We start from the raw sequence: 17,792 nt of genomic DNA, 5'->3' as shown, positions 1-17,792 counted from the left end.
CTCTTAAAATCGATTTCCGTACTCCACCCCTGACAAGTGGATTAGCGCTTAAATCGGCCTTGCCGGGTCGAATTTGGGGTACTGTGGACACAACTAGATGGTATTGGCCTCCGGGAGCTATCCCAGAGTGCTCCATTGTGACCGCTCTGGACAGCACTCTCAACTCAGATGCACTGGCCAGGTAGACAGGAAAAGAACTGTGAACTTTTGAATCTCAGTTCCTGTTTGGCCAGCGTGGCAAGCTGCAGGTGACCATGCAGAGCTCATCAGCAGAGGTGACCATGATGGAGTCCCAAAATCGCAAAAGAGCTCCAGCATGGACCGAACGGGAGGTACGGGATCTGATCACTGTATGGGGAGAGGAATCCGTGCTATCAGAACTCCGTTCCAGTTTTCGAAATGCCAAAACCTTTGTCAAAATCTCCCAGGGCATGAAGGACAGAGGCCATAACAGGGATCCGAAGCAGTGCCGCATGAAACTTAAGGAGCTGAGGCAAGTCTACCAGAAAACCAGAGGGGCGAACGGCTGCTCCGGGTCAGAGCCCCAAACATGCCGCTTCTATGATGAGCTGCATGCCATTTTAGGGGGTTCAGCCACCACTACCCCAGCCGTGTTGTTTGACTCCTTCAATGGAGATGGAGGCAACACGGAAGCAGGTTTTGGGGATGAAGAAGATGATGATGAGGTTGTAGATAGCTCACAGCAAGCAAGCGGAGAAACCAGTTTTCCCGGCAGCCAGGAACTGTTTCTCACCCTGGACCTGGAGCCAGTATCCCCCGAACCCATCCAAGGCTGCCTCCTGGACCCGGCAGGCGGAGAAGGGACCTCCGGTGAGTGTACCTTTTAAAATACTATACATGGTTTAAAAGCAAGCTTGTGAAAGGATTAATTTGCCCTGGCATTCGCGACTCTCCTGGATGTACTCCCAAAGCCTTTGCAAAAGGTTTCTGGGGAGGGCAGCCTTATTGCGTCCTTCATGGTAGGACACTTTACCACTCCAGGCCAGTAACACGTACTCGGGAATCATTGTACAACAAAGCATTGCAGTGTATGTTTGCTGGCGTTTAAACAACATCCGTTCTTTATCTCTCTGTGTTATCCTCAGGAGAGTGAGATATAATTCATGGTCTCCTGGTTGAAATAGGGTGCTTTTCTTCAGGAGACATTCAGAGGAGCCCATTCCTGCTGAGCTGTTTGCCTGCGGCTGAACAGAAATGTTCCCTGCTGTTAGCCACGGGGAGGGGGGAGGGTTGAGGGGGTAGCCACACGGTGGGGGGGAGGCAAAATGCGACCTTGTAACGAAAGCACATGTGCTATGTATGTAATGTTAACAGCAAGGTTTATCCTGAAAGACTGTAGCCACTGTTTTATAAAATGTGTCTTTTTAAATACCGCTGTCCCTTTTTTTTTCTCCACCAGCTGCATGTGTTTCAATGATCACAGGATCTTCTCCTTCCCAGAGGCTAGTGAAGATTAGAAAGAAAAAAAAACGCACTCGTGATGAAATGTTCTCTGAGCTCATGCAGTCCTCCCACACTGACAGAGCACAGACGAATGCGTGGAGGCAAATAATGTCAGAGTGCAGGAAAGCACAAAATGACCGGGAGGAGAGGTGGCGGGCTGAAGAGAGTAAGTGGCGGGCTGAAGAGAGGGCTGAAGCTCAAATGTGGCGGCAGCGTGATGAGAGGAGGCAGGATTCAATGCTGAGGCTGCTGGAGGACCAAACCAGTATGCTCCAGTGTATGGTTGAGCTGCAGCAAAGGCAGCTGGAGCAGACTGCCACTACAGCCCCTGTGTAACCAACCACCCTCCTCCCCAAGTTCCATAGCCTCCACACCCAGACGCCCAAGAACGCGGTGGGGGGCCACTGGCCAACCAGCCACTCCGCCACAGAGGATTGCCCAAAAAAAAGAAGGCTGGCATTCAATAAATTTTAAAGTTGTAAACTTTTAAAGTGCTGTGTGGCATTTTCCTTCCCTCCTCCACCACCCCTCCTGGGCTACCTTGGTAGTCGTCCCCCTATTTGTGTGATGAATGAATAAAGAATGCATGAATGTGAAGCAACAATGACTTTATTGCCTCTGCAAGCAATGATTAAAGGGAGGAGGGGAGGGTGGTTAGCTTGCAGGAAAGTAGAGTGAACCAAGGGGCGGGGGGTTTCATCAAGGAGAAACAAAGAGAACTTTCACACCGTAGCCTGGCCAGTCATGAAACTGGTTTTCAAAGCTTCTCTGATGCGTACCGCGCCCTCCTGTGCTCTTCTAACCGCCCTGGTGTCTGGCTGCGTGTAACCAGCAGCCAGGCGATTTGCCTCAACCTCCCACCCCGCCATAAACATCTCCCCCTTACTCTCACAGATATTGTGGAGCACACAGCAAGCAGTAATAACAGTGGGAATATTGGTTTCGCTGAGGTCTAAGCGAGTCAGTAAACTGCGCCAGCGCGCCTTTAAATGTCCAAATGCACATTCCACCACCATTCTGCACTTGCTCAGCCTGTAGTTGAACAGCTACTGACTACTGTCCAGGCTGCCTGTGTATGGCTTCATAAGCCATGGCATTAAGGGGTTGGCTGGGTCCCCAAGGATACATATAGGCATTTCAACGTCCCCAACAGTTATTTTCTGGTCTGGGAATAAAGTCCCTTCCTGCAGCTTTTGAAACAGACCAGAGTTCCTGAAGATGCAAGTGTCATGTACCTTTCCCGGCCATCCCACGTTGATGTTGGTGAAACGTCCCTTGTCATCCACCAGAGCTTGCAGCATTATTGAAAAGTACCCCTTGCGGTTTATGTACTCGCCGGCTTGGTGCTCCGGTGCCAAGATAGGGATATGGGTTCTGTCTATGGCCCCACTACAGTTAGGGAATCCCATTGCAGCAAAGCCATCCACTATGACCTGCACATTTCCCAGGGTCACTACCCTTGATATCAGCAGATCTTTGATTGCATGGGCTACTTGCATCACAGCAGCCCCAACAGTAGATTTGCCCACTCCAAATTGATTCCCAAGTGACCGGTAGCTGTCTGTCGTTGTAAGCTTCCACAGGGCTATCGCCACTCGCTTCTCAACTGTGAGGGCTGCTCTCATCTTGGTATTCATGCGCTTCAGAGCAGGGGAAAGCAAGTCACAAAGTTCCATGAAAGTGTCCTTACACATGCGAAAGTTTCGCAGCCACTGGGAATCGTCCCAGACCTGCAACACTATGCGGTCCCACCAGCCTGTGCTTGTTTCCCGAGCCCAGAATCGGTGTTCCACAGCATGAACCTGCCCCATTAGCACCATGATGCATGCATTGGCAGGGCCCATGCTTTCAGAAAAATCTGTGTCCATGTCCTGATCACTCACGTGACCGCGCTGACGTCGCCTCCTCACCCGGTATCGCTCTGCCAGGTTCTGGTGCTGCATATACTGCTGGATAATGCGTGTGGTGTTTAATGTGCTCCTAATTGCCAAAGTGATCTGAGCGGCCTCCATGCTTGCCTTGGTATGGCGTCCGCACAGAAAAAAGGCGCAGAACGATTGTCTGCCGTTGCTCTGATGGAGGGAGGGGCGACTGACGACATGGCTTACAGGGTTGGCTTCAGGGAGCTAAAATCAACAAAGGGGGTGGCTTTACATCAAGGAGTATTTCAGGCAGGACTTCACGGAGGGTTCCAATAAGAAATGGTGCACCTAAGTTATTGTTCTTATTGGAACAAGGTGGTTAGTCTGGCCTCTGATACATGGCTAGATTTACCTCTCTGCACCTTCTCTGTGAGTGACTGCAGTGTGACCTAGAGGAATGAGTCCCCTAGATGGTGGAGAGGGGGGAAGCAAATGAGTACAAAACAAATCTGGTCTATTTCTTGTTTTGATCCACTCCATCTATCTTTTACATCTTTGGCTGGCAGCAGACGGTGCAGAAAGACTGCATGCCATCCACATCTCGTGGCTGCCCGGCAGAAGATGATGCAGTAGGACTGCTAGCAATCCGTATAGCCTGCCTGCTCACCATAAGACGGTTCAATAGGACTGACTGCAGGACTAAAGAGAATGACCTGGTCAAGTCACTCCAGATTTAGTCCCTGCGCCCACGTCTGCCCAGGCGCTCCTGGCTGACATGGCCAGGAGCACCTTGGACACGACGATGACGGCTACCAGTCATATTGCACCGTCTGCTGCCAGAAGGCAATGGGTTGCTGCTATTGTGTAGCAATGCAGTACCGCGTCTGCCAGCACCCAGGAGACATACAGTGACAGTTACCTGAGCGGGCTCCATGCTTGCCGTGGTATGGCATCTGCACAGGTAACTCAGGAAAAAAGGCGCGAAACGATTGTCTGCCCTTGCTTTCACGGAGGGAGGGAGGGAAGGGGGGCCTGACGATATGTGCCCAGAACCACCCACGACAATGTTTTAGCCCCATCAGGCATTGGGATCTCAACCCAGAATTCCAATGGGCAGCGGAGACTGCAGGAACTGTGGGATAGCCACCCTCAGTGCAACACTCCGGAAGTCAACGCTTGCCTTGGTACTGTGGAAGCACTCCGCTGAGTTAATGCACTTAGAGCATTTTCTGTGGGGACAAACACACTCGAATATATAAAACCGATTTCTAAAAAAACGACTTCTATAAATTCGACCTAATTCCGTAGTGTAGACATACAGTAGCAAAGCAAAATAAAATTTTATGGTGATAGGTGCTACAGGAGTGATTTCTATAGGTACATATATAAATAGCTAATAGATAAGGCGCCAGTAGATGGCGATCAAGAATACCTAGCATGATTCCACTTCCTGGCCTTTGGAGGGCCATCAGAAATCGTTATGCACGGCCCATGACTTCCTCGGACACCTGCTCACATGAACTCTCACAATAGGAAGCTGTTTTCTGAGGTCCTGTTCAATTTCTCCTAAGATTTCCCTAAGTTGCTTCACTTTACAGACATCTCGGAAGGAGGCACTTGATACCCCAGAAAATAATTCGGCACTGCCAAATAGTTTTATTGGAAAATGTTCAGCAGCAACCTTAGCTCCTAGATACCATAAATACTGTGCCCTTTATAAGCACTTAGATGCCAACAGGAGAACGTGGAGTTGCCATGACAAGGTTGATAGTGAAGAGAGAATGGCGGGGGTGAGGCAAAACAAAGGAAATACAATCTTGTGGTTGGCAATACACACACACACTCATGCACACACACACAGAAGCATAACCTGTCTTTTTTTTTTTTTATCTGCTGGCAGATCTGGTGCCAGGAACCGAATATGGAATTGGGATATCGGCCGTCATGGACAGCAAGCAGAGCGTCCCAGCCACCATGAACGCGAGGACTGGTGAGTTCCATGTGCCATCAGATCACAGACCTATAAACAGGCAAAATAAAACACACAGCATGGTACTCGCTGGCATCATTCTTAAAGCACAGCACTGCTTCCTTTAAACCACGCCCAGCCGTAGCCTTTGCAGAGCCAGGGAGAGCCAGTGCTGCCTGGTGCAGCCTCTGCTATAGGATCCTGCCACAGGCTGTGTCTACACTACAGCTTATGTCGCCATAACTTATGTCTCTCGGGGTGTGAATAAACCAGCCCCTTGAGCGACGTAGGTGCCGATGTAGACTATGCTATGTCAGTGGGAGAGCTGCTCCTCAGTGGTTGCTGGAACACTTTTACTAGCGGGGGTGCCAAAAGCCAGCCCCTTTACCCCTGTTGACGACCCCACCCCCACCCCCGAGCTGAGATCAGGAGCAAGGCTATGGGAGGAGGGGACTCGGACAGGGGTAAAAGGGCTGAGGCTGGGGGAGGGCTCGGGCCCAGCAGCCGGTACCCTGCATATGGGGCCAGTAGTGGAGCCCTGGGCATGGGTTGGCAGCCAGGACCCCACGTGCAGGGCCAGGAACACATCCTCAGGGGTGGGGCTGGGATCCCGCATAAAACCTGGGGGTGCTACAGCACCCCCCCATACCCGTAGTTCCCGCGCCTACACTTCTCCTGCCAACACAGCTACCGCCACTCGCGGGGGCTGGAGTAGTTAAGCTGATGGGAGAGCTCTCTCCTGTCGGCTTAGAGTGGCTACATTAGAGAGCTGGCAGCTTCGCCGCTGCCATCTCTCTAGTGTAGCCATAGCCACAGTCTTCCTAAGTATGTTTAGGTCTTGTAACTAGGGGAGCGTCACTTCATGTACCAAAAGCACTAGCCAGCTCCCCTTCCTGCCCCATCAGCTGTTTCACACACCAGAGACTCCGTTGTTATCATAAAGTCATCTCTGGGCACGCCTGGAAGCCATGCACCGTTCAGCCCTGCTAGGTGTCCTGGGCTGCAGTGTACGCAATTCAACCAGCACAACTCCAGTGTGCTGAGCCCTGTGGCTTGCATTATAATTTACCTCAGTGGTTCTCAACCAGGAGTACACATACCCCTGCGGGTACTCAGAGGTATTCCAGGGCATACATCAACTCATCTAGATATTTGTCTAGTTTTACAAAAAGCTACATAAAAAGCCATAGTGAAGTCAGTACAAACTAAAATGTCATACAGACAATGACTTGTTTATACTGCTCGACATACTATACACTGAAATGCAAGTACAATATTTATATTCCAATGCGTTTATTTTAAAATGACATGGTAAAAATGAGAAAGTCAGCAATTTTTCAATAATAGGGTGCTGTGACGCTTTTGTATTTTCATGTCTGATTTTGTCAGCAAGTCGTTTTTAAGTGGGGTGACACTTGGGGGTATGAGAGACAAATCAGACTCCTAAAAGGGGTACAGTCGTCTGGAAAGGTTGAGAGCCACTGATTTACCTCATAATCGTCTCCTCCCACAGAGCTTGACAGCCCTCGGAACCTCATGGTGACAGCCTCCACGGAAACGTCTATCTCCCTGGCCTGGACCCAGGCAAAGGGCCCCATCGACCATTACCGCATCACCTTCACTCCAGCTTCCGGGATGGCCTCCGAGGTGACTGCACCCAAGGACAAGTCTGAGCTGACACTCTCAGACCTGGATCCCGGTACAGAATATACCATCTCAGTCATTGCCGAGAGAGGCCGTCAGCAGAGCCTGGAGTCCACAGTGGATGCATTCACAGGTAGGGAAGGGCTGGGACAAGCTCTGCCAGGGCTCAGATTGGTGCAACTTGCTGGCATATCTCCTGACCTGACATCTTGTGCTCCCGAATCTCAACATTTTGTTTGGAAAAAAAAAAAGTCTCTAGCCGTTATGGTTGCAAATGTGAGCTGAGCATAACTGATGCAAAAGGTGTAAGCTGCCCATACATTTCAGTGTGGTGAACTCAGATACCCGATGATGATCACTGAAATAGCAGCATTGTTCACTGTGTCATTGCTCGGGAAAGCCTGTAAGAAAAGGCGGAGGATCACAGATCCACACAGTCTACTGAGAGGGATGTCTCATTCTAACACCATGGTGGGGTGGTGGGTGCCCTTGCTGAGATACCACCACTTCCATTTTTGACTCAGTCAATGGGACCAGGCCCTATGAGCTTGCAGAGCCCATGCTCAAGGAACCAAGATAGTACATACGATCAGATTTTGAATATCTGCCCAATCCACTGACAGTGTCTAGCAACTATTGTAGGTAGAGCCAGAGGCAATGCATGGGGGGGGGGGGGCGGCCACGCACGGTCATGTGTCCCCCCAACCCAGATTTCTGCCACAGGTTGCTAGCTAGGCCCCCTCCCTGTGCAGCAGCTCCTGGAGCTGGTGAGCTTCAAGCTGCAGCTGTGGGGAGAGGCAGCAGCAAACAGCTGGGAACTGCAGGGAGGGGCCACTGAGGGTAAGGGGGGGTTGCGTGCTTAGGGGGTGCATGACTCAAGCTGTTGGGGGGGTGAACCTTTAAATTGTGCCCCCCCTCTCAGCAGGTACCAGTTGTCTCTGAGTGGAGCTTATTTTGTGGGTCGAGCACCCTTTTTTCCTCAGTTTTCCTCTTGTTCTCAACTCTGGTTCAAGTTAATGGAGAGACCAGGGCTGGCCTCTCTCGATCTGACACTGCTGGGCAGTGAATCCTAGTATTTTACAGTAGCGTCATGCCACATAGTGACATAACCCAGCGAGAAGTGGTTCAGTATGTAGCCATACTTCTGCCTGGGACACTTCTTGAATGAGACTTTTCTCTGATTAATTCTGTATGATGGATGTCTTGTCATATGCAACGCTCCTGCTTTGGTGTGTAACCATTCCATGACAGATCTGCAACACCTCTCTTTGGTTTCCAGGGTTCCGACCAATCACACAGCTGCATTTTTCTCATGTGACTTCCTCCAGCCTGAACATCACCTGGAGTGACCCCTCCCCTCCAGCAGACAGGTTTATCTTGAACTACAATCCCAGAGACAAGGAGGAGACCAAGCAGGTCATGCTAGATGCCACCAAGAGACACGCCACCTTGTCTGGCTTGCAACCATCTACAGAGTACATCGTGTCGCTGGTGGCTGTGCATGGTTTGGTCAGCTCCGAGCCCATAGTGGGCTCCATCACAACAGGTAAAGTCAGCAGCTGTTTGATGGGGTATAATGCTCATGCCTAATCTCCGGCTGGAGAAGAGATCCAAGATACACACGGGAGGTAACGGAGACTCCTGGCTCGAAACCATCCTTCAGAGTTGGAGCTAAAAGAATAATTTACCTTTACAAAAGAAAGTTGCTGCCCCTACGGCTCATTATTTTAAAGGGATTATTCATCTCAGGCTCCAGTTCCACATGCCCCACAGCTAGACCGTTTGTCTCAGGCCTCCTGTTCTGCATGCTCCAGAACCAGATACTCTGCCTTGGGCTCCCATTGCAGCACGCTACATACCCAGTTTCATATTGTGGTAGTCCTTGCCGTGGCGACAGAACCCAAAACAATACAAAGGGATTAAACATTTAGCCTCCCTTAATCCTGGAATCTCCACCATGGCCAAAAAAATGAATGTGTTTAGCTTGTGGTCTGAAATCACTTTATAGCCAACCCCATCCTTCCAGTTTAGGATAAAGCAGCCACAAACAAATGCACAATGGGCCTAGAGAGATGGGAGTTGTGGGGTGTGGGAGCTAACCCATTTCCAGACACACGGCAGAGCTCCAGAGAGGGGCTGAGCATTCAAACCTTCCTTTGGAGTCAGTCAGTCTGTGGGACTCTTTCCCTGAGCTTTGCATCAGGCCTCTTGTTTCTCCAGCTCAAGTTCAGAGCCTTGGAGGCTTTTGAATCCTAGAATTGGGTTCAATGTCAGCATTCCTTGTTGAGTTTGGCTATTTAAATAGCTCCCCCGGTGGGTTATCTTGCTGTCACTCCTTTGCATACACCCATACTGTCCTCATAACCTGGCTTTTTTTACAGGTGAGGAGTCCGATAGATGCAGCCCCCCTTTCTGGCAGCTGGGGTGACTGTGCTATGAAATTCTCTGTGCAGAAATGTTCGGCTGGATCGACCACTGGTTCAGCCAGCAATCCGTGTTCTGTGACTGCTTCGCAGGCTTTATCTCGCCTCTGCCTGTCTCCTCTAGGGATCGACCCCCCGAAGAACCTCACTGTGGGCAACGTAACCAAGGACTCAGTGATTATCTTCTGGGCCCCTCCTATCGCAGCTTTTGACCACTACAGAGTGTCCTACCGATCTGCACAAGGTAACCCAGCTGCCAGCTCTAAAGGCTGTCCCAAAGTGGGCTGTGGGCTTTCCTAGGTCGCTTCTGGCATAGCGTAACAGCCAGCCACCTTGCAGGCCATGACTACAGGGGGAGGTATGCAGCAGGGAGAAGCCAGTACTGCAGAGTGCATGGTAGGAATGGGAGAGGGGGCAGGCACCCGCTGGGTAGCTCCCAACCCTAGAGAGGCCAGAAAGAAACAAGTGGAGAGGGGAAAGAAGTGGAGAGGCTGTGGGGAAGGCAGATGGAGGGGTGACATAGGAAACCAAGAGGGAAAGAGCTGGGGGTGAAGTGGAGGGGTGGGGCAGGGTCCTATGGAACCAGTCCACCTAAAGGCAGCCCTGGCGCTGTCTGCCTTCCCCCAGGAGAGAGGATGAATGGCAACAAATCTCTTACAGTGAAAGCTCTCAAACCAGTGCTCCCACTCCAGGAGCAGAGGGTCCATTTATTGGAGCAGACATTTCCCATCCACTGATCTGCAAGTTCAGGGTCCAGGCCTCAGTTCTGGCTGAGCTGCAGCGGGCACCGGCCACCTCCACAATCACCAAATTCCCTCTGTCCAGCTGATGTGGGTCGGTTCAGGCTTGGCATAAGAAGTTAACGCCCCCTGGGGATGCACCATGATGTGGCTGGTAATACACACAGAAATCTAACTTCCACACCTTCTGGGAACAGGTCCCATGGAAGGGGTGGGGGTCCAGCACCTCTCAGGCACAGGTCCTGAGTCTTTGTCCAAGGGTGTGTCTACCCAGCTGCTAGAAGCACATTTCCAGGCGCAGGTAGGCAGATGCATGCTAGCTCTGGCGGAGATAGTGCACTAAATGTAGCAGCATGGCCGCAGTGGTGCAGGTGATGGCTCAGGCCGACCTCCCAAGGACAAGTCCGCCCAGACCCCCGTGATGAGTACTCTGTTGAGCGAGCTAACCCGACCACGGCTAGTGCGGCATCTATCTGTGCATGCTCCAGGTGCAATGCAGACATTACCTAAGGGATCTTGCCCTACTAGAATGGCTCCAGAGCAAGTCTGGGATCTTGCTAGGAGCTAAGCCAGAGATGGAGATACCCAGATTAGGGGGTGGTGCAGTGCCCACAGTCAGTGACGGAAACAGTGCCGTCACTGCGCACTGCTACGTCCTCCCTGCCAGCAGGTACCCCGCCACCAGCAGCCGGTGCCAAAGCCAGCAAGAACAAAGAGTGAATTTGGCCCCAGTGTTATTGATCCACTCTGCTGAACCTTGTGAGATGCAAGGCACTGAGGGCCAGCCCAAGGGAAAGGTGGCTGCGCGCCCTCCAGATCTCTTGCTGCTCCAGGGTGTGAAATAGCCCTGGCATAAGTTAGAGCAGCCCCACGGGGCTGTTCCAACCCACAGCAGCCCCAAATACCCAGCATTCAGCACAATGGGCATATCCCCACTCTCCTGGCATGCCCTCTATGCTGGGGCTTGCGAGGCAGGTGGCAAAGGTCCACTCACATTCCTGTCCGTGCGTCTCCTCCAAGTAACTTCCAATACCCCCTAACCTGCCTGCACCCTAGAACTGAGCCTGGGTCTCCGCTCCTTGAGCCTGCAGCCTGAGGTTCTCTAGGCTCCTGCTCAGAGCAGGATGATCTGATGAGTGACCATGAAGCTCTTTGCTCTGCCCGTGCTTTGCAGGGAGAGTGGACAGCACGGCTGTCGCCAACAACGTTGCCGAATACACCCTAAGTCACCTGCAGCCAGCGACCAAGTACGAGATCAGCCTGAGCAGCGTGCAGGGCCGGGAGGAGAGCGAGCGGGTCTCCAGCACCGTGTATACAGGTAGGGGAGATTTCCATTGATGGGATCGGGGGTTGTGCCGTGCATGCCCTCTGGCAGGGTGTGATGTGTAGAGAGGCAAGGGGAGTGGGAGCAAGGATTGCTGCTGACTCTTAGGGTGACCTCATTGTTTGGATGACCATAGCTTAAAAGGGCTTCGGACTCAAAACTGCAGCCTCTGTTCCTGCTGACTTGTAGTGCACATTACTGGTTCAGGGAAAGGGGCACTGTGAAGGCATCCAATGCTATTTCCACACTTTGAAATAACTTCACAATGCTCTAAATAGCATGTGTAACCCTTCTGCCAGGTGGAGCCAGCAGCAACAAGGGCCAGGTTCAGTATCTAGGGGTTCCTTTTCAACAATACAACACAAAACCGGCTCGAGCCCCACCCAGTGACCTGGGACAATTACACACCACCCCGTTGGTGCTTCTAAGAGGCAATACTTCCCCTCTCGCAAGCACAGAGTCTGCGTGTAGCAAAAACTTTTAATAAAAGGAGGGAATTAACTCAGCATTAATTTGGGAAAACACTGTAACTAGGGTTCATAAACCCAAACCATGAGCAAAAGACCCACCCCCTGGTAAATTGGGCAGTGTCCTTTTCCCCTCAGGGTCTTAAATCCAGCAACCCAAAAGTCCCTTTAATATGCCAGTCCCTTCTCTGTACCCCACTCACAGTTGCTGTCCTTGGCCAGGGCAACCCCAGAGTTCAGAGGTTCATCCGCAGAGTTCACCTCCCATCCTGTGTGGAAGGCAGAGGGGGTAAGGAGGCACCTTACATGCTACACTGCTCAGGCACTCACTCGTCGCCCCAACAGCCAATTGCCACGTCTCTGCTCTGGCCCTCTCCACCAGCTTCTCTGCTGGCCGCTTGCCACGCCTCTCCGCCAGCCATCCTGCTGGCCACTTGCCACACCTCTCCACCAGCTGTCCGGCTGGCCGCTTGCCAAGATGTCGTCAGGGCTCCCCCTACTTAACGCAGCTCTCAGTGATTTCAGCTGTCAGTGGGGGAGCCTCATTACTAGTGCATACTGGGCAGTCTCACTGCCCCAAAGTAGGTCTAATACTTAGACCTAGGTATTAGTGATTTCAGCTCTGCAACATGTAACAGACTCTCAATTGAATCTAAATTAGCTCTTTTATTATACCATGGAGAGAGGAAGGGTCAAGTTGTGTCTAGGACCCTTAAACAGAACCTGACCTGTCCTGCAGGAAGCAACTGCAGAAATTTCACCTACTCCAAGGGTTTTCTACCCCATAGAGTTAGCAGCAGCAGCAGCAGCATAGAAAAGCCCCTGTGGATTAAAAAAAAATCTGCCTAGCAGGAATAGAAGCTATTGAACCCATGTGCAGTGGAGTTAGAATCATAGAACCAGAGGGTTAGAAGGGGCTGCGAGGGTCCATCTAGTCTAACCCCTGCCAAGATGCAGGATTTGTTGTCTAAACCATCCCAGACAGATGGCTACCCAGCCTTCTTTTGCACACCTCCAGTGAAGGAGCTTTGATGATTTCCTGAGGCAGTCTGTTCCACTGTCATACTGTTCTTACTGTTAGGAAGGTTTTCCTGGGATGGGTTTCACCTCTGGCCCCGCCCAGAGAGCCCAGTTCCTCTTCACACCCTTCACCTGATGAATTTCTGATTCCTTCTCAGCCATGGACCACCCTCTGGGTCTGACTGCCACCAATGTCACCCCAACAGAAGCCCTGCTCCAGTGGAACCCACCTCTTTCCGAAGTCGAGAACTACGTCATTGTGCTAACACACTACACAGGTATGTCTGGAAGCCGATCTGGTTTGCCTCCAGTTTGTAAGTAGCAAGATTTGCACGTGGCTTTAGCGCCCCTAGCTAAACGCTATTAGCTGCATCAGAAATTAATTAATTAACCTGACCACCTACCCCAAAGACAGCTGGTTTAAAGGGATTCTATCATTACGGGAAATTAGAAGGTGGATTTTGCTCTCTGAGTTGTTTGGCAAAACCACGCAAAGACCAGAAAAGCTGGGACAGGATGGCAGAGGGGCCAGCCATGTCCTGATTTCAAACCGATATCTATTCCTGCTTGAATTTTTCCACACACACATTACACAGCCTACTCCTGCCTGAGTGTCCTGTCAACCCAGAGAGAGGTGCCCCAACACTGTATTAACAGGGACCATCCCACCCTGCGATGCTCCCTGCCCCAGCACTCTGAGGACATGGCTGACCCTGAAATCTGAGCTCCAGACACCCTCACAGCTAGCCCAACTCACCAAAACTAGACATGAACATGAGGGGGCGTCTAGTTAGCCCCAGTACTGAAGAGGGGGAAAATGGAGAAGATGCAGCCAGTGGGCAAACGGAGAGTCCCCTATGCACAGGCCTGGCTGAATTCTATTTTTTTTTTTTTTTTTTACAATTTCAACAATCAATGTTTATTTTTATTTATTTTTTTCCCCAATTTTAAAATATTTTTATTTTCACAGTTGAGCAAAATAAAGGGGGGCTGTAGGGGGTTCCCAGAATTGACAGCAGGGCTACAGGGGGCTCCCTGCACGGCTGAGGGGTCCAAGACACTGGAGTGCAAGGTGCCAGGGAGGCTGTGATCATGGCCCGGCACAGCAGAGACCCTGGCCAAGACTGCAAGGAGGAGGACAAGCCGCTGGCCATGGGGAGGCCATCCCCCTGCTGAATGGCTCCATCCCCAGACAGGGAATCGGGTTTCGCAGAGCCCCCTGCACTGCCGCAGGGCTGGCGCCACCCAGTTCCTGCAGGTGCAAGGTGGGGGAGAGGTCTGCACTTCCACCAACTGAAGGTGGATATTTTTTTTGTTGATTTCAGTGTGGTGGCTGAAATTGACATTTCCTTACATCTGTTGCTTTAAACCCACTCCTGCCCAAGCCTGCTTCTAACACCAAACAAAATTGCTCTGCTCACGGATTGCAGGGCAGCAAGTTTACAAGTTAGTAGCAAGAAAGTAGGCAGCATGATCCAGTGGGGAGGGAGCTGGGTTTTAATCCTGCTGACTTGCTTTGTGACCTGGCACAACTCACTCACCCTTCCTCTCTAAGCCTGTTTCCCCAGCTGTAAAATGGTGATCATAATTCTTGTGTTCTTTGTAAGTTGCTTGGAGAACCTGGGATGGGAAGTGCTATGTACGGGCCAGGTGTTGGCATGGTTTTTGTAAAGAGTGTGGGCAATGGCCATCCTCATTCTTCTGCGATCTGAAGGAAGGAGGACATCTTTCACCCAAAGAGCGGAGACAGGCTGGTGGCACAACATGGTTAAATGCCACCTGTTGTGCCCAGGCAACCCGCCACGATAGGCTTTTTTTCCAAATGGTTCTTTCCCAGTCATATTTTAACAACAGAAGGGCTCTGTATTCAGCCCAAGCCAGCTCCATCTGATTTCAGTTGCAGGGGAGACCATTCTAGTGGATGGGGCCAACCAAGAGTACCAGCTGATCAACCTGATGCCCAGTACCAGCTACATGGTCACCATGTATGCCACCAATGGGCCTCTTACAAGCAGCACCATCAGCACCAACTTTACGACTCGTACGTACGGTAGCTTCTTTCCTTCTCCAACTAAGTGTCCTTAGTGGCTTTTATTTTGTCCGGCTGGGGAACAGAAGCCAAATAAGTTGTTAAACAGTCTGTTTTATGTGCTCAGGTACCACAAAGGCACCCAGATACCATGATCATAGAATCATAGAATATCAGGGTTGGAAGGGTCCTCAGGAGGGGACCATGATGATAGGCATGGTATAAGAACCAGACTGTACTGATACATGTGAGATGTCAGGTTCAGAAAGATGCTTTTCAAACACCCAGCAGTTCCCTTCTGCTGATCCCCCTAGATAAGATTTCCCAATGGTTTCAAGAGGAGACCCTTATCAGATTCTTTTCTTGCCCATTGCTGTAAGGCTGTATCCAGGAGAACAATGGAATCTGTTTCACTATTAAATAGCTACTTGACAGACATTTTGCTTCATGCAGTTCAGAGCAATTGCATGACAAAAGAAGTCCATGTGGAGAATATTTATCTGGTTCCTAGTGCCCTGTAAGTGGAGCTCCAAGCTGGGGTGGGCAAACTGGCCTGGAGAGCAAGGGGAAGGGTGGGCTAAGCACAGGATCGTAAGAAATTCCAGACTTCTGTGGTTCAGCCAGCACACCTGTCAACATGATTCATTGATCCAGCATGGGCTGTTTCAATCAGCTGTAATAGCAATGCTAGTGTGTCAGACTCCCAATTCCCTAGGTTCCTATTGACCTTTGCAGTTCTGGATCCCCCGACTAACTTGACTGCCACTGAGGTCACCCGCCGGAGCGCCCTCCTTTCATGGCAACCTCCAATGGCAGAGATCGAGAACTACATCATGACCTATAGATCGACTGATGGAAGCCGGAAGGTGAGTTTTCGCTTTATGGGGTTTGCACTAAAACAAGAATCAGAGATTGGGGGCAGGGGGGAGGGACTAATAAATGAGGCAATCCAAGTCACCAGAGGAAGGACAATGTTTCTGAGGGTTTTGCATAAATCTGAGGCTCAGGCTGACCCGGATGACAGACACAAGTTTCCTCATAGACACTACTATTAGACAATGCTTAGATAGGCCACAATCCACAGGGTAAGCCAGGAGATGGAGACAAAAATCAGTGCCTATATCTGCAGGTCCAAATGGGCAAGATTCACCTGAAATGTTTGGAAGAAGTAGTGGAGAATATTTCAGATCCTCTGAAAATTAGTCCTTGGAGCCTGGAGAAAGGTACCTGAGCAATGGAAGGAGGCTAATATGGCACTTATCTTTAGGGAGAGTAGAAAGAGAGATGCAGGCAACTAATTCACCCTAAAGCACAGTGTGTTTGATCATTTAATAAGTTTGTCAATATCTGACTATGTGGAAGAAACCTGCCGATGAACATTGCTTTATCAGAAATCGGCCATTGCAAACATGCCTAATAGTTTTCTTTGACAGTATTACTAGTTCACAAGGGACGCAGGATGTCTGCATTTCAATAAGAGATTCAATAAGAGCCGCATGATCTGGCTGACCACCAGCTAGATTAAAACAACGAAGAGCACAGACTAGGAATTGGTTAACAGAGCTGGCCAGCTCCACTCTTTATGCTGCTTTGGGCATCAGGGATGCCCTATTTCAAGGGAAAGACGATGTCCTGAATTCAGCTCCCAGCAGGTACAGTAAACTGACCATCAGTTGTGGTTATCGAGTCTACAGGGAAGAGTGAAATACACCCCTCTGCAGAGGAACAGGAAATCACCTGGATACCACTTAACCCTACCATCACTGCCCCAGTAGGGTAAGTGGTACATAGATCTCTGCCGAGGGCCGAACTTCATGTTAAATGATTAGGGATTAAAGAGGCTTTTTGAACTACCCATTTTTCCATGAAGCACCTCAGTCGCCTTCCAATGAGGTTACACAACATGTTCCCTGGGCCTATGGGAAGCAGTAATCCATGTACATAGGGACCATGAATAGCATCTACACATCAACCCCTATTCTGGCGGACTTACTCTGTCTAGTCACCCTAAATCTCCCCTTGGTTGAAGTTCAAAGAGGAAACATGGCTGAGCAGCTAAAGCCAAGCCTAGGAGTCAGGTGATGTGGAGTCTAATCTCAGTTTTGCCTCAACATACTGTGTCTTAAGGTAAGTCACTTTCCCTCTGTTTACTCCTTGGGGAAATGGGGGTGGCAATACTACCAGGGTGTTGAGAGCTTACCGGGTGTAAATGGCTTTAAGATATTCAGTCAGACAGCATGTGCTATAGAAGTTCCTGGCTTCTGCTCCCTCTTTACATGCTGTCTGGGTTCCCGGTAGCTTGTCTAGTCTGTTGCTTTTGGCTTCTACCTATTTTTGTGACCTGTGTCTAGGAGCTGATAGTCGATGCTGAGGACACCTGGATCCGCCTAGAGGGGCTTTTGGAGACCACGGAATACACCGTACGCTTGCAGGCAGCCCAGGATGCGATGAGGAGCGGATTCACCTCCACCAGCTTCATCACAGGTCAGGAGTTTATTCCCCACCTTGTTTGACCAGTTGTGCCATGCTGCGCCAGCCACGGTCTCCCCTGAGTGTCTCAAGGAGATTGTCTATTACCTCCCAGTACTAAGGAAGAACTAAGGAAGACAACTCCTCCCCAACTCCACCCAAATACACAAAGTCAAGACTTAAGTTCTATCTCAACTTCCATTACCACAGGCATTACCCTCCCTTCTTCCTACAAAGGGCGTAAAGCAGAGATAGAAACCAGATCTGGATTCTGCCCTAGTCCAAGGGTATTTGGATCCAGGCTTTGAATTCAGGCCCCATGTCTAATACAGAGATCACGTATTTCAAACAGATCCTTTTACCTTGTTCTTGCTCCTGTTC

General features: G+C 50.5%; 1 protein-coding gene across 1 annotated transcript in view; it reads left to right on the top strand.

The window, feature by feature from the left end:
• TNR (tenascin R) overlaps window positions 1-17,792 on the top strand; it is a 67,545-nt gene that overhangs the window by 39,963 nt on the left and 9,790 nt on the right. Inside the window, exons 8-16 of the mRNA XM_077823903.1 lie at window positions 5,227-5,316; window positions 6,809-7,072; window positions 8,219-8,485; window positions 9,487-9,606; window positions 11,277-11,420; window positions 13,072-13,191; window positions 14,811-14,954; window positions 15,678-15,808; window positions 17,294-17,426. Coding sequence (XP_077680029.1) covers window positions 5,227-5,316; window positions 6,809-7,072; window positions 8,219-8,485; window positions 9,487-9,606; window positions 11,277-11,420; window positions 13,072-13,191; window positions 14,811-14,954; window positions 15,678-15,808; window positions 17,294-17,426 — 1,413 coding nt within the window. The remainder of the gene's footprint in view (window positions 1-5,226; window positions 5,317-6,808; window positions 7,073-8,218; window positions 8,486-9,486; window positions 9,607-11,276; window positions 11,421-13,071; window positions 13,192-14,810; window positions 14,955-15,677; window positions 15,809-17,293; window positions 17,427-17,792) is intronic.

Source organism: Eretmochelys imbricata, chromosome 8, assembly GCF_965152235.1.
Source record: "Eretmochelys imbricata isolate rEreImb1 chromosome 8, rEreImb1.hap1, whole genome shotgun sequence".
Taxonomy (NCBI): Eukaryota; Metazoa; Chordata; order Testudines; family Cheloniidae; genus Eretmochelys; species Eretmochelys imbricata.
This window is presented reverse-complemented; position numbering and strand designations above follow the sequence as displayed.